At 41.1% G+C, this 23,266-nt stretch overlaps 1 protein-coding gene across 1 annotated transcript; it reads left to right on the forward strand.

The window, feature by feature from the left end:
- The first annotated feature begins 15,694 nt into the window (after window positions 1-15,694).
- Window positions 15,695-23,174, forward strand: LOC306984450 (uncharacterized protein). The gene is made up of 5 exons (XM_079585836.1): window positions 15,695-15,772; window positions 15,912-15,951; window positions 19,575-19,893; window positions 20,225-20,299; window positions 21,640-23,174. Exons 2-5 carry the CDS (start codon window positions 15,937-15,939, stop codon window positions 21,663-21,665), a joined length of 435 nt encoding a protein of 144 aa, XP_079441962.1. The 5' UTR covers window positions 15,695-15,772; window positions 15,912-15,936; the 3' UTR covers window positions 21,666-23,174.
- Window positions 23,175-23,266: the final 92 nt, after the last annotated feature.

A 23,266-nucleotide genomic window follows, 5' to 3' on the forward strand; every position in this document is an offset into this window, starting at 1 on the left:
GCACACATACACTGATTCACATAATGCTCTTTGCAATGAAGAAAATGCTTGCAAACCTTTATGTGTGACTGATGAAAATTTGAATAATGCTGTTTCTGCTGCATGTTTGAGAATGTACAAAGGTTCAGGGTTTTTAAGACTACCAAGATATTCCATGTTAGTTGACGGTACGATGATTGAGTTTCTTGTGGATTCGGGGGCGCCCCGGTCCACAATAAGGCCATATGACTTGCCATGCTAACCGAGATTGACGGATGTAGTGTTTGAAAGCACGTCAGCGTCAGGGCATGATATTTCAGAAAATTTCACTGTGCCGTTGGAATGCGAGACGGAGGGGGGCAGAGCATTAAAACATGCGTTTTTGTGCTCTGCAACCTGTCCAGCTCCATTATTACCGAGGGATCTGATGTGTGAATTAAATTTGAAACTCACTGCTGGCCCGATGGGTATAGTAATTGAGGAAGAACAGCAGATGAGTTGTGCAAAATTTGAGCCACAGTGGGCTTACGAGTGGCAGATAAAAGATTCTGATTGGGCGCAAATGATTTTGAAATTGGCAAAGGATCGAACAGTATCAGATAACACAGAAAATATGATGCCTGACAAATTGCATTGCACGTCACATGTTGTCGTTGAGCGTGAACCACAGTATGAAGAGGAGTGGTTTAACGGGACAGAAAATGAGAAAATGAGTTTTGATAAACTGTTTTGGAATGAGAATGTGTGTGCGCTTTCAGCGTGTCTGTCAGAAAAACAAATGCAGCTGTATTTGATAGCAGGAGTGTCGGCGCCACACATGTCTGTGACTAAGGGCAGAGCGCAGAAATGGGCAGAGTTGGGCCCTTTTGTGAGACAGTGTGTGACAGCCACAGATTGGGCTGACGGGGGAGACGGGGTGAAATACAGTGACAGTGTAGGGGCATTTATGCTAACCTGTGATTTCGAGGTTGATGTACAGAGAACTGTGTCTGCTATTGTTCAGAATGTAATGGAGAAACATGAACACGGGGCTATTTCTGCCACAGACATTCATCCTGTTCTGGCAGAAATACCTTCAAGTTTGTGGGCAAAGCACAAATATGATGTTGGATTGATTAAAGGTTGCAAATTTTTTTTTGCCAAAAATTCATCAAACAAACATCACTGCGTAAGAGACACTCAGAGTCAAATTATAAAATAGAAGTATTTATTCTTGCAAGAATAGGAGCAGTCTAATACACAGTTGTTACCCTGCGTAGAAGAGTGACATCCCCTCGGACAGACTCAACTAGCTTTTATCTCATAGCTCTTCCAAGGTCTTCTTCCCCCCCAGAGCCATCCTCCCAGTAGTTTTCCATCCAGTAGGTTTCCATAGACTAAGCCCCCCTTCACCAAATGGCCTTCTGACATCTAGGTCAGAGGTCCTTGTTCGTCTGTTCTCTGTACTGTCTCTCCCTTCTGTCTCCCCAGGTACATAAACATCATCTTCTCTCACTACAAGTGAGAGTCACACATGTGACATTCTTTGAATCATGCATATTTTACTAAAGATCAGTGAATATAAAAAAATACAACAGTATGTATGCCAATTCGTATTCCATTCGGCGTGCTATCAAGACGCATAATCGCTTTTTGGCGTGTTTTTCAATCACGGCGTAGACATGCACGCGGAATCACATCCGGGGATGATGGTTCGTTTCGCTCAGAACATTTGACAGATGTTGTGCCGAATTTTGACTCCCTGCCAAATTATTACCCTCCTTGTTGAAGTCAGTACCTGATTCCCTAATCCCAACCGCACTTCTAATCCTAACCCCTCACCCACAACTAATCCTAAACCCATACTAGGGCGTAGACATACACGCGGCGTAGACATACACTTGGCAGTGGCGTGTATGTTTACACAAAGTCATGATGTCATGTTGCTCATCAGCTGGACTGAAAGAAGTTTCACTGCTCTTAGGACACTGAAAACATGGCTCAGAGCAACGGCACAAGTGACACTTGACAGTATTGCTGAGTGTCGTGTCCAACAGGACAAACTGGACAGTATTGATGTGAAACACATATGCAAACAGTTCATTTCTGTTAAAGGGTTCACTTAATTAAAAATTAAAATTCTGTCATCATTTACTCACTCTCAAGTTGTTTCAAACCAGTTTCTTTTGTCTGCTGAACACAAAAGAAGATATTTTGAAGAATGTCGGTAACCAAACCGTTGATGGAAGCCATTGACTTCCATAGTATTTTTGTTTTCCTTCTATGGAAGTCAATGAGGTCCATCAACTGCCTGGTTATCGACATTCTTCAAAATATCTTCTTTTGTGTTCAGCAGAAGAAAGAAATTCATTCAGGATTGAAACAGTTTGAGGGCGAGTAAATGATTTAAATTTTTTGGGTGAACTATATCTTTCCCTTTAGTGAAAGATACAGACATGTGTTTGGCTTCTTCAAAAAGCAAGGAACAAGATAGTATTGCACTATTGCATTGCTCTATGAATGCAGTAAAGTTAAGTCTCTGTTAAACTGCCTCCTTGTCTTTAGTTATCTTTGCATAACATTACAGAATTAATGAATTAACATATTGTTAAGGTCAATATAGACTAAAAACCTTAATACATTATCCTATTAATTTCCTGATTCCTCCGCTTCTTGGGATGTCCCCACCAATCTCAAAATCAAACCTACGCCCTTGGCTGCAGGTACAAAAGTAGGGCTGGGCATCGTTCAAAATCTTTCGATCCGGTGCCAATTTCGATACCTCAGTTTCGATACCGGTTCCTAACGATACTTTTTTCGATACCAATTTTATGAAATCCATTTTAACAAGATTACATAACATATTACCTAAGAAAAACTTTTATTTTTTATGTATTTAGTTTTATTTTTTCAGTTTGACTCATGCTCCTTAGCCAGTGCACAAAGGAATAAAAAAATTTTTATAAAGCGCTCATGCTCACCAAAGCTGAAATTTTAAATAAAAAAATACAGTAAAACTTTAGTAATATTGTGAAATAGTATTACAATTTAAAATCGTATCTAATATATTTCAAAATGTAATTTATTCCTGTGATGTCAAAGCTGAATGTTCAAAATCATTACTTCAGTGTCACATGACCCTTCAGAATATGAAAACAGTTTGCTGCTTAATATTTTGGAAACTATGATACATTTTTTCATGATTCTTTTATGAATAAAAAAATGCATTTATTTAAAAACAAAATATTTTGTAACATTACACATGTTTTAATGTCACCTTCTTTGATAACTTTAATGCATCCTTACTGAAAAAAAATTCTGACTAACCATTAACCAACACATTTTTGAACGGCAGTGTACATTCAGTAGGTTATTATTTATTGCAATATAAACACTGTCCGAGTGATCAACAAGATATCTCTTCATTTACCAGTCGAAGACGAAGCAACTTTCTGCTCTTATGTTTACTCCGTGCACTGTCAGGGTCTTCATCGTGTTTGTCGTGGTACCGGTCTTTGCAGCAATTATTTTACCGCAAATACTGCATCGCGCGCGGTTGGCATCGAGCCTGGAGAAATGTACCCACACTTTTGATCGATTTTTCCACATCTTTAAGGTATTATGTGTGTGTGCTCGCGTCTCATATGAATATGTGCGCGGAGAGTTTGTGTGTGTGTGTGCTCGCGGCTCATATGCGTGTCGAGAGTTTGTGCGTGCGCGCGCGTCTCATATGAGTGTGCGCGGAGAGTTCCGCGTGTTTCGTGTGAATAGAGTTTGTGTGTATGTGCGTGAGCGACTTTATGTGTGTCGTTGTGCATTTCATATGTATTTGTTTGAGCACTGACGTTGACGAGTTAACTCCTTAGGTATCGAAATCTGGAACCGAACAACATGTCATTTTTCGATACTCGATAGTATCGAGGCAATTGGGTCGGTACCTAAAAAGTATCGAGACTCGGTGCCCAGCCCTATACAAAAGAGTGTTTATATCGGTTGGTTCTGAATTTTGGGAGTTTAAAGCATTGGCAACATCTGAAACTCAGCCTGTAAGGGATGATAACTATCTAGCAGGATAGATTCAACCCTTCTTAGGCCGTGTGTCCACCAAAGCGTTTTTAGCCTGCTGAGTCGCTCTGCTGAAAACCCGTAGCTGTGTGCGCTTGAGAGTGTTTTGGCAGCACAGTTTTTTTTTCAGTTGAGATGCTTCATTGCTATGATACAGAAAATCCGTTGGTCGGTGTGGTATTAGTCCCGCCCCTCCTCAACTGTGATTGGACGGCTGGGTTAAAAGTGACAGTGATGAGCGCTGCGTTTTACCCAAAGTTGAATATTCTTCAACTCTCGGCGACCTGTAAAAAACGCTGAGCGCTCAGCGCTGCAGCATGAAAAAGACGCTCAGCACCTCGTTACGCTCATGCTGTTTTAAAAACGCGGCGCTCCCATTGAAAACAATTGAAAAAACACGCCAGCCGCGTGAAAAAACGCTTTGGTGGACACACGGCCTTAGCATCTGCTGCTGATGAAGTTCCTCCAACCCTTTCTGCTTAGAACCTGTAATGCAGCTGCTCACCTTAGTTAACCTGGAGAATGAGTTTTTTTGTTTTACAGTAATGGACTCGTACCAACAGATTAACGAGAAGGTGACAACTGACTCAACAAACGACCTTTAGAAAAGGGTCATCAGGGTCTTGTCCAAGTTGTCCACATTAAACTTGGCCAGCTTCCTAAGGCAATACAGGCACTGCTGGCCTTTCTTGCTAAGCAAACTAGTATTTGGCTCGAAACACAACTTGTCATCCTAAATACTTTAATCTTTAACAACCTCTATTTCCTGACCATTATTTCCCTGTTAAATAACAGTTAATTATTAATGTTTTTTTACAGTGCACTCCCCATAATGTTTTTCAACAGGAATTTGCTGTGAATCACTGGCAGCAGTGTTACCATTATTTTCCTGTTAAATCACCATTTATTTTGTTTGCATTAAAGAATAATTCCGGTATTTAACACCTTGAGTCTAAATTGTAGTTTGTTTTGGATGAACAAGAGTGGTGGACAACATTTTTTTGACAATGGTTCCTCTCTCGAGTTTTTGACTATAAAAGAATTGGCCATGGACCCATTTAACATTGGAGTCAATGGTCATGTCCGAAAATGTCATTAAAACAACCTTTAACATTAGTTTTCAAAACTGTGCAACTCACCGAGTGATTAGTGATGTTAGTTGATGTTCCAGAAACAAAAAGTGTTGCGAAATACAGTTTCTGTCGTGTTTTATTCGTAATTTTGTAAAATCCCATTGAATTCTGTTGAAGGACTGATTGCTCGTTAATATAAATGCGCTACCGGAAACGGAAAAGGCTGTTTACATTTGGTCGATGTAGTCTTTTTGCTCGCTTCCGTTTCTCATTAGGCTTTCCTGTAGCTCAGTGGTAAGAGCATTGCGTTAACAACGCAAGGTTGTGGGTTTGATCCCAGGGGATTGCACATACCTATGTATAAATGTATAGGATAATGCAATGTAAGTCGCTTTGGATAAAAGCGTCTGCCAAATGCATAAATATAAATGTACATTCTTGTACACAATGATCAACATCAGCTAATTCCCTATACACATACCTGCAGCTGCAGCGTTGGCTGAGGCATCCCTTGGTACACCCACATGAAGTGAAATCCCTGCAGGCTTTCAGTATAGGTGGCAGAGACATTAGCCGTGGCATTAATTGACCGTCCTTGTGCATCCATCCCATTTTATCCACTGGAGGAAGATCAGGATGTGGCAGTCCTGATCAAAGCTTGGTTTGATTGTCGCTTGATAGTGTGAACGCATGATATGAAACTTCACTGCATCTGAGGTTGGAGGCAGAGTCTCTTGTGGACGACCTTTGCAAAACAACTTCACTCGTGCCATGAAGCTCGACCAGTCTGCTGGAAGTGGAACAGAGTCATTCACGATCTCTCTGCGTACTGGTCGGTGGCGCTGTTTAAACTTCTTTCTTGCGCCTGTTTTGATGGATTCGTCATGGTACCTGTCAAAGACTACATCAACCCTCTGATACTTCTCTGTCATCTTCAACACTGTGTCAACAAACTTGTTGGCATAGTTGCCGAATGTTGTGATGTCAGGCGGCTTCCCAAGTGCCATTACAAGTGCTTGGCCATCAATAAGAAAGCAGCTGGGTTCCTGAAGGGGCACATCTGCAGGGGATTTGATGATATGTTTTGTCAGTATATTTGCTAAAACAGATTTGTTGGTGGAATGTAGACTGCCGTTTGTTTCGGCCAGAGAGGGTGGGATGGGCATGAGTTCATGCTGGAGAATATTTTCCAGGTCTACCTTGCGACCTGCTCTGTAAGCTGTGATGAGCTTTTGTAGAATCTGCCTGTCCACTTTGATGATGTTTTGCTTGTTCTTGGAAAGTTGCACGACTTCATACAAAGAGGCAAATGTTTTGGCTTTGTTCTTTCAAATGGGTGACTTCAGATCCAAGTGCTGGTCACTGTCTGGAGGTTCACACAGACGTGTGAAATGATTTTTCCATTTTATATATTTTTGAAAAAGCTCCAGGGAGCCACTAGGGCGGCGCTTAAGAGCCGCGGGTTGCCGACCCCTGCTCTAGCTGTATGGCTTGTTTCCACGGCGAAGGCTTCAGAGGAGGCAGAGACGTGAAGTGTCGGTGAAGGAGATAAAGTCTGTCTATGGGCGAAAAAGGGAGCTTCTTATAGCCATAAGCAACACCCATTCTGGAGGGCTCTGACGTGCTATGGCGCCAAATCACCTGATCAGAGGCGCTTTGCCATAGGATGTGCAGTTGCCACAACACAGCTAATGGGCGAGCTAGACGCTCCGCTGTGTTCGCCGTGCAGCTGCACTGCGTTTTAAAATATAGGCTTCAATATTTCTTGAGGAAAGGAGTTTCTCTACTGCGTATTGGCTACGCAATACGAAGTGACTGTTCTCGAAAGGGAACCTACTTTTACTCACTTGCTTTTAATTTTCCAATCAGAATCAAAACCCTGACTAACCATTTTATCAGATCAGTGCACCCATCACTTTGTTGTTGAAAAAAGGGGCCAAGTCTCTGTCCTGGACCACCGAAGCCACCAATGCCTTCGAGAAGCTCAAAGCCTTCTTTAGTTCAGCTCCTACCCTCATTCATCCAAATCCAGATCTTCCGTTCCTCGTCGAGGTGGATGACTCAACCACCGGGGTAGGAGCGGTTCTTTCCCAGCGGCAGGGGAAGCCTCCCAAACTCCATCCATGTGCCTTCTTTTCCAAAAAAAAAATGTCCCAGGCGGTGCAGAATTACGACGTCGGCAACAGGGAACTACTGGCTATCAAGCTGGCTTTAGAAGAGTGGAGACACTGGCTGGAGGGAGCGAAATTCCCCTTCGAAGTCATCACTGATCACCGGAACTTAAAATATCTTCGAGATGCTAAACGACTCAACACCCGTCAGGCCCGCTGGTCACTCTTCACCCAATTCAACTTCAAAGTAACCTATCAACCTGGAGACAAGAACGTAAAAGCTGATTCCCTATCTCGTCTATAACAATCTGAATCCACCTCCACTCATCCAGAACCTATACTCCCTCCATCCATGATTGTCAGTCCAATCCAGTGGAGTTTGGATGACTATATCGCCGAAGCCATTCTAGCCGAACCTGCTCCGCCGAGAGGTCCTGAGGGACCATCTCGTCTACGTCTGTCCCTCATGGACTCAGTTCATACATCTCCGGGCTCTGGACACCCAGGCAGCCAACAAACCCTCTCACTCTTGCAACAACGCTACTGGTGACCACAATATGACCCAGGATACCTCTCGGTACATTAGGAGCTGCTCAGTCTGTGCCATGGCTAAAGTCCCCAGACGTCTCCCCGAAGGCAAACTAGTACCTCTACCAGTACCCACTAGACCGTGGTCTCATCTCGGGGTGTACTTCATTACGGATCTTCCTTCATCTGACTCCCACACCTGTGTTTTGGTCATAGTAGACCGTTTCTCTAAAGCCTGTAAATTGATCCCTCTGCCTGGTTTACCCACCGCCTTCAAGACTGCAGAAGCTCTCTTCAAACAAATATTCAGGCATTTTGGCATACCCGAAGACATCGTATCAGACCGGGGTCCACAATTCATTTCAACGGTCTGGAAGTCTTTCTTCAACCACCTGGGAGTTTCCGTAAGTTTAACGCCGGGGTATCATCCACAGTCGAATGGCCAGTTTGAGAGGAAGATACAGGAAATCGGGAGGTACCTGCGGTCATATTACCACGACCATCAGGACTGCTGGAGCCACAACCTACCCTGGGCCGAGTATGCACAGAACTCCCTACAGCAGTCCACCACGGGCCTAACACCCTTTCATTGCATACTCGGCTACCAACCGCCCCTGTTTCCCTGGTCAGGAGAGCCTTCCGACGTTCCAGCAGTCCACCATTGGTTTCAAGAGAGCGAGAGAGTCTGGGATTCAGCACACATGCATCTGCAAAGGGCTGTTCGGAGACACAAGAGCCAGGCCGACGCTAGGAGATCAGCGACACCCATATACCAACCTGGACAAATGGACATCCGTCTCCGACAGCCCTGCCGCAAGCTGAGTCCCAGGTACATCGGGCCGTTCGCAATTCAGAGGCAGATCAACGATGTCACCGACTGGTTAACACTTCCCTCACACTACCGCATCTCACCTACAGTCCATGTCTCACTTCTGAAACCATACACCAACCCTCTGATTCCTTCCTTCCCAGGGTCTGGTGCTGGTGACGTACCTCCTCCTCCTCCTGATCCTTCAGAAGAGAATATCTACAGAGTCCAAGACATCCTCGACTCCTGGTGGCGGAGAATACTTAGAATACCTTATTGACTGGGAAGGTTTCGGTCCAGAAGAAAGATTTTGGGTTCACCGCGATGACATCTTAGATCCAACACTTCTACAAGACTTTCACGTTGCTCATCCCAGTTGCCCAGCGCCGAGAGGTTGTGGTCGTCCCCGTCGTCGGTCTTTTCCGCCATCAGGAGCTGGCCGTGCAGGGGGGGGGGGTACTGTCACGGAAACACCATCGTCAGCACCAGACCTCCACACTCCGCCCACTTGTTCACCTTCACCTGTCATCATCACCTGCCTGCAATCATCACTCTCATCACCAGCACTTTAAAACCCTCACAGTTCCCTCAGTTCACTGTCTGATCTCGTCGTTACACTAGCGACTGCCTGACTCTCCTTCTAGGATATCTTCTACCTGCTAATGACTTACCTGCTTCGTGCTACTTACCTGCCATCCGTGAATCTCCCGTCTGCATCTCCGGTCCATCTGTCTGCAGTCTTTCATCTGTCTTCTGCCCAGCTTGATATCATCAAACCTGCATCAGATAAGAGACTCAGTCAATACCAACATCATCATCATTCATATCTGTCTTCAAATCAGCTACTCACCTGCCATATCTGTTCCTGAGTATTTTGAATAAACTTCCTTGTTTATTTTACCTGTTTGTGTCGTTGTGATCTGTGACACTAACAATGGAAATTTTCATTCAGAGGTTACACCTTTTGAGAACAAGTGGCCATTTGCGAGGAAGTCACACCCTTCTGTGTGCAAGGTATTTCTAAACTATTTAGAACTTTTACTTCTTTGGAAATGAGAACTTTGTACCAGTCGCACCAGTCGCACCAGTCGCACTTTTAAATGATACCAAACATGTATAATACTCAATGATATTTATTCACATCAAACCATATATATTCTTGTGTGAATTTTGGTGATCTCAGCCAGAGGGAGAATGAGTGGGGGATGAGGGGAAGAAATGTAAATTAGGAGGTGAGACTTTCGTCTCGATAGTGCACAAGTGTGAGTTCAAATGTTAATTTCCTTTGTTCTCTCAGAGAGAACCCTCTCTTCCAGTTTTTCCAGTCTTACAACTGTACAGATGCGTACAGTTGTTTACTAGCCTACAGAACAGCTTGCATCTGTGCCGTAACTGCCGTATAAGCAACGTATTAAACTGCAAATTAACATTTATATGCTAATATATCATAAAAACGATATGTTACAGACGAAATGTGAATGCTTAGACAAGATTTCGTTTGATTAGTTTTGGATAGATTATAAAGTTTTTACTGTAAAAAAGACTACTGTCACATCAAATAAGCTTTTGTTTGCCAATTTCTGCTCATATGTTAAATATATAGTATGTGATATTTTGTCAAAAATAAATTGAATTATCAACTGAGATGTTATTATAGTGTTTGTTCCAATATTCAAACTAATGAATCATTAATAAAAAAGTTAAAAAAACAACTATACAATATAAATTAAAAATAAAAACAGTGCAAGCCAAGGTCATTTTCTATATGGGTGGTGTGTTGATTGAAAAGCTTGTAAGTCTATGATACAATAATTTCCAGTCTAGTCAGTGACATCCTTTTTGAGGATGTTAAATCGGGTTCAGCTTCAGGAAAGACCTTCTCATATTTCATACTAGTGTGTATGACAGAGAATTCTGTGTGGAATTCAGGGAAGGACGCCCATCGGGAGCAGTGGGATTTTTACTGTTATCCAGATGACCACTTCATCCCCGATCATCACAAACAATGGACCATCCATCTCTACCGGCGATAAGAACAGCGAACTCCTGAACCTCGAGTTATAATGGGAAGTTCGGATCATTTTACTGACTCAGATCTTTGAATCTCATAAGATTCTAATTGGTATATTGTCTTTGTCCAAGCTTAACCTGACATATTCTGTGCATTAACAACAAGATACAGCATTTCATCTGACTCAGTGAAATCTTGGTTGTAGATGGTTGGAAATTGAAATTCATGGCTTAGTGTGGATGACAAAACCAAAATGACATATTACTTAACAATTAGTTATTAGACATGTGCCTCAACAAGTAAAGTCATAACATGATAAATTTGCAAATCTTTAGCGAATAATTAAAGTACATGACTTCAACCCATTGTGGTAATTAACGCATTCATTTACACTATTAGTTAATAAAATATGCCATTAAGTAAATAATATTTATTAGTTACTGATGCAGTAATCATTAATTAATGGTTTAGTTCTTCATAAATTAACACATGATTATCTGTGCATTATAGTTAAGCATGAATTAATGCATATTAATGCAACCGTATTGTAAAGTGTTACTGAAAAATGTATAGAAATGTTGATATTGAACTAATATGTCTATAATTTTTAACTCCTGCAGATCATCAGACATGGCCTGGGATCATATCAAGACATGGTGGTGGCTAAAGATGAAACGGCTTTTTCAGATTTAAGAGAAAGTCTGGATAAAGGTGAATGGTCAAAGGTAATTGTAATGGATTTAATATTAGATTCTGTCTAAATTAAGCCCCATTCACACAGCACTTTGAACCCGGCAAATTGCCGGCAAATTGCCGGAACGCCTTCTGTGTGAACGCAAACACGACCCGGGTTTAATGCCGGGATCGATGCCGGGTTGGGGACCTAGTAACATTGCCGTGTTCAGACCCGGAACGCGCGCTGTGTGAACAAAAGCCAGGACAAATGCCGTAAGGGGTGTGTCGTAGTGATGATGCACGAGCCTTCGCAATGACGTAGTTATCGTGTTACTCTGTTAGAAGAAAGTTTGTGTTCGTCATCGATACAAGAAAGAACGAAAAGATGTCTGCAAACTGGACTGAAGCAGAGACCCGAGAGCTCCTTGCAATCCGCGCCGAAGCTGAGATCGTTCGCCACCTTATACGTCACATCATAACGTCACGCGTCTATCCGGGACATACCCGGGTTGTGTGTGAACGCACTCTCTGATTCCGGCAAATCACTGGCAGTGTGAATGAACCATTTTCAAACGAACCCGGGTCAAATCCCGGGTCACTTTATCCGTGTATTTTCCGGAATCTCTGTGTGAAAGGGGCTTTACAGTCTATTGAATAGATTATTTGTGTGTATAGTGAGAGAGACTGCTTGAGTGGAGGCACGCTGTCTCTTATCAGCCTAAAGCGAGCTTAAACAAAAAAATATATAATGAACCAAATAATGAACAGACATGCTTTGAAACTGGGTATGAGAGCATGTAACCTAAAGAAAAATGTGAAGTAAATATTTTTTCGACCTTGACTATAAGCGGTTTATATTGATGTGTGTCTAGTATGAGTGTGTGTGATGGTGACTGTACATTATGTCTTGTATGTGTTAGTTTGGGGTACTATTATTTCACGTTTTTGTGGATAGTGTCATTAACCCTTTGGAATGAGTGTTTTATCATATACAGATGGGTTAAGTGAAACAACGAGTCTGTCAGGTGTGGGGGTTGAGGAGATGAAGCGAGGACTCATTTGCAGGAAGAAATGAGGCTTTAATTAATCAAAGAAAAAAACAAAACTACCCCGAGGGGGAAAACATGAATTTACTTGACTATACTTCATTTGACTACAAGGATAACATTCCAACATCAGGGAACAGGGAGGGCGGGGTTAGACAATTGACAGGAGAGCACATGCCACAAGGAAACACACGACAAGCCATGTGCTCACATCAAACATGACAAAACACAAGCACATGGCCAGTAAAACAAATCACAAGCCATGTGCTCACACAAAAAGAGACATGAACACGCAGCTAATGAAAACACTCATAAGCCACATGTTCACACAAAACATGACAACATGAAAGCACGCGGCCGATGAAAACGCGAACCACGTGCTACACAGGACACAACAACACACGCGAACTCGGAACCGCACGCTCACGTGACAAGACAGAGCGTACGAGAGCAAGCAAAAGCTCATTCCGTGCGCTCACAACAGAAAACAAACACGCGGAGAATGGATGTCTGAATCCCGACACAGAACCGAAACCAAACTAGACAGACGTGCCGGGATCCAAACACTGTGCACCGCACACATAACAAGGTACGTAGACGAGTGAGTCAAGTGATTCAGACAAAGACGAGACAAAACCGGAAAAGTGTCAGAGCTCTGTCACAAAACCAAGAAATGAACTAGACCGAAGTGACAGAACCGTGACACTACCACTACTATCCCAAAGAGGGACATCAAAAACAAGACAGGAACATGACAATACAAGACCGAAACACAACAGACAAGACAGGCAGATAAAAATAAAAAAGACAGAGAGGGGAGGGAGGGGAGCCAAGCCAGAGCCAGCAGAACATCCACAAAGTCATGAGGAACCAGGGAGGGACGGGCGGGTTGACCCAGGGACGGGACTCCAGCCAATCCAGAACCCCATAAGACAGCCAGGGCAGGACTGGAATGAAGGACCAGACGGGCTCCGGCGTGTCTGGAGTCCCAGCTGAGAACCAGGGCGGCGCCGGAGGGACGGACCAGGAGGATTCCGGCGGGTCTGTAATCCCAGCTGAGAACCAGGGTGGCGCCGGAGGGACGGACCGGCGGGTCTGTAATCCCAGCTGAGAACCAGGGCGGCGCCGGAGGGACGGACCAGGAGGATTCCGGCGGGTCTGTAATCCCAGCTGAGAACCAGGGTGGCGCCGGAGGGACGGACCGGCGGGTCTGTAATCCCAGCTGAGAACCAGGGCGGCGCCGGAGGGACGGACCAGGAGGATTCCGGCGGGTCTGTAATCCCAGCTGAGAACCAGGGTGGCGCCGGAGGGACGGACCGGCGGGTCTGTAATCCCAGCTGAGAACCAGGGCGGTGCTGGAGGGACGGACCAGTGGGATTCCGGCGGGTCTGGAGACCTGGCAGAGAACCAGGTTGATGCCGGAGGAACGGAGCAGGCAGGCTCCAACAGTACACGGAGTCCTGGTGGAGCAGGCTTTTGGGAAAGCCGGCAGCGCAGGCAGAAAGGGCGGAGCAAGCATCGGTCGGGCACCCCTCCTCCTCTTTTAGCTCACGCCAGCGAGCGAACGCTGGACCAATATTGATCCTCGTCCGGCCTTTGATTTTATCACTCTCCCTTTTTCTCTTCCTAGTCTCCTCCGACAAAACCTTTGCCTCCTTCAGTTTAGTTGCTGCTTCGGCCGTGACAACATACAGACGCTATACCAGCCGGCAAACAAACGCTATTTCTCACGTCCGAATTTGAGGAAGTGGGGGAAGTGAGGTATGCCGTAAAGCAGTCGAATATTGTAGTTATTTTTGTGCTCGGGTTACTACCCGAACCCCGAAGCTCAGTAGTGCCAGTAAAAGCGATACAGACCCCGTCAGGCTATGGCAGACGTGTCATTCAACCTATTGTGAGTCGATGTACCATCACAAGAGTCTTGGAAATATTTTATGAAGATTGAAAAACTACTTGGTGTTGCTTTAAGGGTTGAGATCTGAGTAACATAATATTTTTGTGAAACAGTAGCGATAAGTGGGACTGAGACAATATTGATAATATTTTTTTGGATCTTAAGACTAACCATTTGATACAGGAATACTGTGAGAAATAGTTATAACAAAAAGTAAACCACACAGTTAAAATGAATGTTATGAAAACAATGGATTTATGGAACTATTTATGACAAACCTTATTTTATGTAGTTTATGATAAGTATCACTGCCACATATACATGAAGTGGTTTAGGATTTTGGTAATATGGATTAAGTGTAAAGGCGTCCACTGAAGGCAAGTTTTAAAAACCCAAGTGCAGCATTTATTTACAAATAATCAAAACGTAATCCAACATAAAACAATGGCATGAACTCAAAACATGGACAAGACAGAACATTTACTGACAGTGAAACATTTTTTTCTGATAAAACATGGTTTTCATTTCTTGTCCTCAAACAGTGCACTAATCTGTTTATTTTTAAGTTCATTCTACATTGATTAAAAAAAGTTTTTAATGGTAGTATTATTTTATACAGAAATAAATTATTTAAAATTCAGATGAGAATAAAGTTAGTGCTAATTAAAATTGTAATTAAAACTAGTATTATTTTTTTGCTACTTTTAATATAGAATTTTAATATAAAAAAAAAATATTGCATATAATAATAATATTGTAATCGGTAGTTACAAGCAAAACCACACTTTTCATATGGTTTATAAAAAAGTAATAAAAACAACAACAACAACAACAAAACAGTGCAAGCCAAGGTCATTTTCTATATGGTTGATTGAAAAGCTTGTAAGTCTATGATACAATAATTTCCAGTTTCCAGTCAGTGAACAATGGACATGGTCGAGGATGTTAAATCGGGTTCAGCTTCAGGAAAGACCTTCTATATATCATACCAGTGTATATAACAGATAATTCTGTGTGGAATTCAGGGAAGGACGCCCATCGGGATCAGTTTTTTATTTTATTTTATTTTTTACCGGTGATCCAGATCCACTTCATCCCTAATCATCACAAACAATGGACCATCCATCTCTACCAGCGATAAGAACAGTGAACTCCTGAACCTCGAGCTAGTAAGTTCGGATCATTTTACTGACTCGGATCTTTGAATCTCATTCATCAAAACGAACGAATCTTTCTTCAAGTAATTTCGATCATTGCAGCAGAATATCGTTAAAATGTGTTAATAGCCAAATTCTCCAAACACATCAAATATCACATTTAGAATAAGAAAAAGTTGTAATGCAAGGATAAGACCAAATTATTAGAAAGAGAAACGATTAATTCATTGCGTATGGGTCTTCAGGCTATGCAGTTCACCTCACCTCACCTCCCGATGGAATCGAGCATCTACTGTAAAAAAAAAAAAAGGGTTCGAGTCATTCGTTCATCACGTGACAGCTCGAGTCGCTCACACATCGTGCAGAATCAGATCTGCCCCAGTAGAGCCTCTGACTGCACAGAGAGAGTTTGAAATTAACACACACATATTTTTTGGGGAAACCTGGTGAGTCAGAAACAGCATTCCTTACTTTCACTTCATTTTTATTTTACAGAATAGATCATCTCCAAATGGCAATTCCATATAGTCATATCGTGATTCTCGACGTCACATTTATGCTTTCTTCAAATGGGTTTTGTAACAGATTCAACGCCGAACCTTAGAAGAAAATGGGGGCAGCAAATGTAAGTAATAAATATATTTTTCATTTAAAAGTTTGACACAGGTAACATAATTATGCAGTTTATGAACTTCATAAGTATTTCACATTATAATGCAGTTGTTGTTTTGATATAGCCTATCAATTCTGCTTATTTCAATTTGGTACTTTAAGTATACATTTGTTTATTTAGCAGATGCACTGTGTTAAAAAAATCAGAGATCATCACTGAAAAATTATTTGAAAAAAAAAAAAAACGGACACAATGAAAATGCAAAACATGTTCACACAATAATTGGAGTGTTTCAGAACAGTTAAAACATGATGGCAAGAGGAATAGACTAAACCACACACACACACACACACACACACACACACACACACACACACAAATGTTTTTGTAGGTTCCTGTCAGCTCAATTAGTACATTAAAATAGCAATAATGTCACAGGTTCAGTAATGGCCATGTACACACTGCAGCTAAATTCACTAGCAAACTAACTTTCACCTGCATTTTTCCTGCAAGTTAATTCGGTTGTAGAATGCAGTTGTCACTCCTGTAAATATATATATAAAATTAGGATGCCATGTTTGATTCTACTTGTTGATTAAGGTTAAAACACAACATCGCTCAGATTTGTTTTCTGTTAACATGAGGACTAAAGCATTAGCCAGTCTTGATAGTTAATAGTTAGTTGGTTTTGTAACTTTTGTTTGTTGGTTTTTAAGTTATTGCTGTCTCGAAACAGATTCAAAAAGGAACCTTGATGGGTCATTAATGCACCTTTCAAGTGAAGGTTCCGATTAGAACCTTTTCAAAAAGGTTCAAAAATGAAACCTTTAAAGTTCCCCCACAGTTGCAATCGCCAGGAACCTCAAAAGTTTGGACATACTTTATATAAACATACTTAACTTTATTCTCATCTGAATTATAAATAATTTATTTCTGTATAAAATAATACTACCACAAAAAAAAAATAGTTTTTTCTTGTTTAATCAATGTAGAATGTGTAATTTAAAAATAAACGGATTAGTGCTCTGTTTGAAGACAAGAAATGAAAACCAATGCAATATGGTGTATGTCCAAAAGATGGCGCCCACAGACTGTTTTTAAATGGGGTCGCATAAATATTTTTTGCAACTGTGTGTGTGTGTGTGTGTGTGTGTGTGTGTGAGAGAGATTTTTGGCAGTTTGAATGATGTCCTGTATGAACAAAATGACAGAATATGTTTTTATATATGTGTATATACGTACGTATATATGTGTGTGTGTGTGTGTGTGTGTGTGTGTATATATATAGCTGCGAGCAGCGATGACGGGCCCAAACCGGTGGCACCTTTAGGGTAGCTAAAGGCACTGGGTTGGCGGTGCCGCCGGCTTGGGCCCGTCATCGCTGCTCGCAGCTATATTTATTATTATTCTTCTCCGAAGTGTATCGCATTTTTGTGGGCCTAAACATGCTTGAAAACTCACGAAACTTTGCACACACGTCAGAACTGAAGAAAATTTACATCTGATACGTGTTTCAGAATTGGGCTGGGCAAAATGGCTCGATAGCGCCACCTATAAAGGTTCAACGGAGTGCGCCTCCTGCTACGTTTCACGTACGTGTACGAAATTCAGTACATGCATGTAATGACCCAATACCAACAAAAAAGACTCTTGGAGACCTTTTTTGTGACGTTAAATTGCGAAGATCTTGAGTTTTTGCCGAAGGGCATGTCCTCGGCGCCCTGACAAATTTCAATGTTTCGCCATGAAACAGAAAATTGCTGTAACTCAGGCAAACAATGTCCAATCTGCCCTAAACTTCGCAACATGCTAAAACATGCTAGCAAACACTTAGCTAAGTGCTAAAGCATGCTATTACTTCAATTAAATAGGAATTTGCTGTAATTCTGGCATGGAATGTCCAGTCTTCACCAAAAGTCCTGAAAATAACAATTTTCAGTTATAGTAATAGCGCCACCTACTGGCGACAGGAAGTGTTTAACACTGTGATGCAGTACTAGCAACATATTAAATATACCATTGAGTTATAAACATGTTAAAACATGCTAACAATTCTTAGCTAAGTGCTAATGCATGCTAATGCAATGAAACAGGAAGTTGTTGTTACTCAAGAAGGCAATGTCCAATCTGCCCCAAACTTCACACGTTGGATAAGAGTCCTGCCCTGAACACATCTACATGACACTTTTCAGTTATAGTAATAGTGCCACCTACTGGCAACAGGAAGTGACATGTTTTACACTGTGACGCAGTACTAGCAACATAGTAAAATATGCAATTGAGTATTAAACATGTTAGAAACATGCTAAAGCATGCTAGCAATACTTAGCTAAGTGCCAAATCATGCTTTTAATGCCATGAAACAGGAAGTTGTTGTAACTCAGGCATGTAATGTCCGATATGTCCCAAACTTCACACGTTTGATAAGAGTCCTGCCCTGAACACATTTACATGACAATTTTCAGTTATAGTAATAGCGCCACCTACTGTCAATATGAAGTGTAATGTTTTACACTGTGATGCAGTACTAGCAACATAGTAAATATGTCATTGAGTTCTAAACATGCTAGAAACATGCTAGAAACACTTATCTGAGTGATATAGCATGCTATTATCACCATAATAAAGGACATTTTTGTAACTGACTGTGACATACTCCTCCTATATTTACCTACTTAAATGCACATTGCCCACCGTGCTCTGTCTTCCTAAAGCCACCGGGTGGCGGTGGCAACGGGTGCGAGGGCCCTTTCATCGCTGCTTGCAGCTTAAATTTCTGTTAGTTTTTCAGTAACTGCTGTTAGTATCGTTTTGTTTTAGTTTTTCATTTATGTTAAAATTTCTATTTTATTTCAGTTTACGAAAAATGAACCTGCTTCTAACCACAGGTCGATATTTGTCGTTCTAACCACACAACTTTGCGATGCTGTTCGCGAATGTTCGTTAGAACCATGGTTTTGAGAAACACCGACTCGTTGAACTGCTGATAACAACCGAACTTGCAACCATAGTTGGCTAGCGATGCTTTCGGAAACGCGCCCCAGAGTATTGCGAAGCCATTTTTGCTGTGGCGCGCTGAGAGCGATTGGTCAGCTGCTTTTCTCTCATATCTACTCTTTAGCACAATGGTGACCACACAAACGTCAACATTACAGAAACTCTTTTATATGTCAAACATAAGAACATTAAACAGGTCTTTACTTTCACTAAAATCAAAACAAATAAAATAACACTTATGTTCAACATTTATTCTCCTTATCCAGTCCTATGCAAAGCATGTTGGGAATAGAAAGCCACTGCCTAATGTTCATTATTTCTACAACGTAAAAAGTTTAAGAGTTTAAATTACACATTTGGTGCACAGACAACATCTTAAACCCATTTTATTTTAAAGTTGGTGGTGCTAAAAGTTATTGAATCGATAGATGTCTGAAACACACATGTATTTATTTATGCCCATCTCTGAATTTAGGGGATTCACTCCTTTATTTAAATCCGCTTTTCACTTCTGAAACTTAACACAGTGTTTCTGTGAACAGATAAAATGAATACCCTGAATTCACTCTTCATTTACAGTGGGTAAAACCAATTTAAAAAAATGTGTAAAAATACTATCTTAATGTTACATCATGCAGTCAAATGAGATAGAGAAAGAAGAACTTAGAAAAAGAGCGAAGGAACTGGATAAAAGGGAGAAGGAACTGGATAAAAGGGAGAAGGAACTGGATAAAAGGGAGAAGGAACTGGACAAAAGAGAGAATCAACTGGATAAAAGAGCGGAGGAACTGGACAAAAAGGAGACTGATCTGAAGAAAGGGGAGACTGAACTGAAGAAGATTGAGACTGATCTGAAGAAAGGGGAGAGTGAACTGAAGAAAGGGGAGAGTGAACTGAAGAAGGCTGGAGGAGCTGATCTTGCAAAACTCAAAAAGGAAAAATCAGAGGCACCTAACAGTAAGAATTATGGTTTTGATTCACATTTTGACTGATGCATATGATGACAGTGCAGTAAAAGTAAAAACGACGCAAATAATTCTTTATAAAATAAGCAGAAAAAACAAACAGAAAATGTGTTCTTTGATGCATGAAAATCATAAAAACTGTAAGAAACTGATAACGGGCTGACAAGCTTATGTGACCTGGATCATCATTTCATGGATCAAAAAAAGAAAACTTAAATTTCCCCTACTCTGAGCTTCATGCTATGTTTGATAAAGCATCATCTTTATGCCAATGTTATTGTGCAATTCTAACAATGAGTGTTTGTTTGATGCTCTAATGACAGATTGCGGTTGCTGGTATAATCAAACGGCAGAAGAGAGTGAAGAAGAAGCATTTTCCTTCTTCTGTCAGAACACAGGTTTGATCTTCCTTCTGTTTTCTTCTTGTTTTGTTTCTGTTTTCCACGTGCGTTCGCGCACATCAGGGGTGCGTTTCCCGTACAAAGACATAACTCGCTGCTTCACTACCATAGTACGATGCATCGTTGAAGAAATCCACTAGCTAGACACGACTGTTTCCCGAAACCATATTGTCTCAAATTGGTTGTTCAACCACGTTGGTTAATGAAGTCAGATCAAGTCACGCACGTGGTGGAGTAATAATTACTTTAAATAAATCTGTTTGAGATCGAATTAATGCTAGATGTTTTGCTATAAATTACGGACATGGCCCAGTGCCTTAGCTAAAGGCACTGGGTTGGCGGTGCCACCAGCTTGGGCCCGTCATCGCTGCTCGCAGCTATATTTATTATTATTCTTCTCCGAAGTGAATCGCATTTTTGTGGGCCTAAACATGCTCGAAAACTCACGAAACTTTGCACACGCGTCAGAACTGGCGAAAATTGACATCTGATACGTGTTTCAAAAATGGGCTGGGCAAAATGGCTCGATAGCGCCACCTATAAAGGTTCAACGGTTAAATTGCAAAGATCTTGAGTTTTTGTCGAAGGGCATGTCCTCGGCGGCCTGAAAATTTCAATGTTTCGCCATGAAACAGGAAGTTGCTTCTCAGTCAAACAATGTCCAATCTGCCCTAAACTTCACAACATGCTAAAACATGCTAGCAAACACTTAGCTAAGTGTTAAACCATGCTATTACTGCAATTAAATAGGAATTTGCTGTAACTCAGGTATGGAATGTCCAGAATGGCCTCTGAGAAATATTTCTAATTATTCTCAGTTATTTTGCTTTATTTCCAGATTCAAACATAGGGTCGTTCTTACGGAGCACGTGCTCGAAAATGCACACTTTTTAAAAACGACACTTTAAATCTCTTGACAAACTAAAAGATGTAAATGACATTTGTATGTATTCTAAATAAAAGATACAGATTGTACTGAATGTCAGCTTACTTATTTGGCTGAAGATAAGGATTTATTGAGTCCACATGTCATGCAAACTAGAAACTCTGCTTCTAACCACAGGTCGATATCTGTCGTTCCAAGCGATAGTTTCGGGAAACACGACTCGTTGAACTGCTGATAACGACCAAAGTTGAAATCATAGTTTGCTAACAATGCTTTCGGGAAACACACCCCAGTTTGTGTTCAGCGCGTCCGGTTGTTTGTGCTCACCTGTCTCTCATTATTGCTTGATTTCTATGCCGTATCTACGCTTCCTTCCTTTTTGTTCTCTGTGTGTTCTGTGCTTTTTGCTGTTCACCTGCCCGTTTGTCTGACATGTTTTTTCTCTGCCCAGGTTGTCCTTCCTTCCTGAGATCGTAACATCATCACTTGATTCACTTCACATCAAGTTACAGTGCAAACTGAATTCGTAAACTTACACCAGAGGGTGCTAATACTCACTTTACAGTAATATCATCTCATGTAATCCCACAACTCATTTTTCAACCACGGGAAGACTGCTTGACACCAAATGTTACAATTACATTAGATAAGTAAGTCCAATAGCTTGTTAACTGGCTAGATGTTTTTTTATTAATAATTAATTTCAGAGAGGATTAATAAGAGCTTAAAAGATTAGTTTACTTCCGAATAAAACATTTCTGATAATTTACTGACCCCCACGTCATCCAAGATACTTGTGTCTTTCTTTCTTCAGTCGAAAAGAAATTAAGGTTTTTGAGGAAAACATTCCAGGATTTTTCCGGGGAACTACGCTGGACTTCATGAATTGTATATATATATATATATATATGACTTGTACTAAACTTAGCCAAGATAGAGCAGTGCAGGACAAGCTGTGGCGTCTCGTGAAGAAGGCAAGAGATTAGTATTTGTTGGATTATTCTGATCTGGTCTCATACTCTTTCTTGACTTTCATAAAGCTTTCGAGTCCATAGAACACAAATTTATTACTCTCGAGTTATTTTGATTTGGTAAATCAAATCATTTATATATACAGTAACCATGTTTTATATTAACAGCTCAGTGATCGTTAACTTCGACACGTCTAAAAGTTGCACAACCCGCCAGTAATCCTACAATAGAGCAAGACGAATAGTGTTCCCTCAGCCACAAGTAGGCTAAAACATCTTGGTGAAATCTTCAGCTGGAGTCTATAACGTGAGTTAGTTTTTATGTTGTAACAATTCATATTCATTTATAATCAATTGCTGTGTGCTGAAGTCTGGAGAGAAGTTGTGATGATGGGAGAATAGGTTTTTGTACTCCGAATAAACTCACGGAATGATTCGCTCTTTCGAAGCACCGCACGCTAGCGACACCTGTTGGTCGGAGTGGTGTAAATGCAGCGAGAACATCCCGATCATGTGTAAAGATACTGTTGAAAGTGTATATCATCTACAAATCATTAAATATCTTAAATATGAAGTATATGTTGCTAGGATTTGTGTTCCCATCACTAGAGAGCGGAGAGTCACTACAGTTTAAACGGTGCTGTATCAGGCGAAAGTGTAAAAATGGCTTATGGCTATGCAAAGTATGCTAAAAAGTTTAAGCATAACACAGCTATTGACCTATTAGAATACAGATGAACATGCATGTCTTCCCCAACCCATTCTCACTCCCAAGGCGTCAAAAACTGAATCATGGTCAAGTGCCCCCGGCACTCAGACGCATTGTTGCTTTCAAGGGGAAACCTGGTGTTATTTTTAAGTTCTTTTTCTTTTCTTTTTTTCTTTCTTGTATTTAAATTATTGTTATTTCAAACTCTTCTTACCAAATGTGAAAATGTGTAAAAGACATGTCAAGAACTTGATATTGGATTCTGTAATGTTTTGATACTTTGCAATAAAAAAATAATAATATATATATAGGCCTATATATTTTTTTTTTTTTAAAAATGGGAAACCTGTGGCGTCCACAACAGATGCAAATATTATCAGTAGGAAATCGCGCTGAAG

Source organism: Phoxinus phoxinus (assembly GCF_949152265.1).
Source record: "Phoxinus phoxinus genome assembly, chromosome: 17".
NCBI lineage: Eukaryota > Metazoa > Chordata > Actinopteri > Cypriniformes > Leuciscidae > Phoxinus > Phoxinus phoxinus.

Bases quoted from the DNA above. Each gene is read 5' to 3' on its own strand.
- LOC306984450 (XM_079585836.1), top strand. The intron at 19,894-20,224 runs GTAAGAATTATG...CTCTAATGACAG, and splicing joins AAAATCAGAGGCACCTAACA to ATTGCGGTTGCTGGTATAAT. The intron at 20,300-21,639 runs GTTTGATCTTCC...TTCTCTGCCCAG, and splicing joins CTTCTTCTGTCAGAACACAG to GTTGTCCTTCCTTCCTGAGA.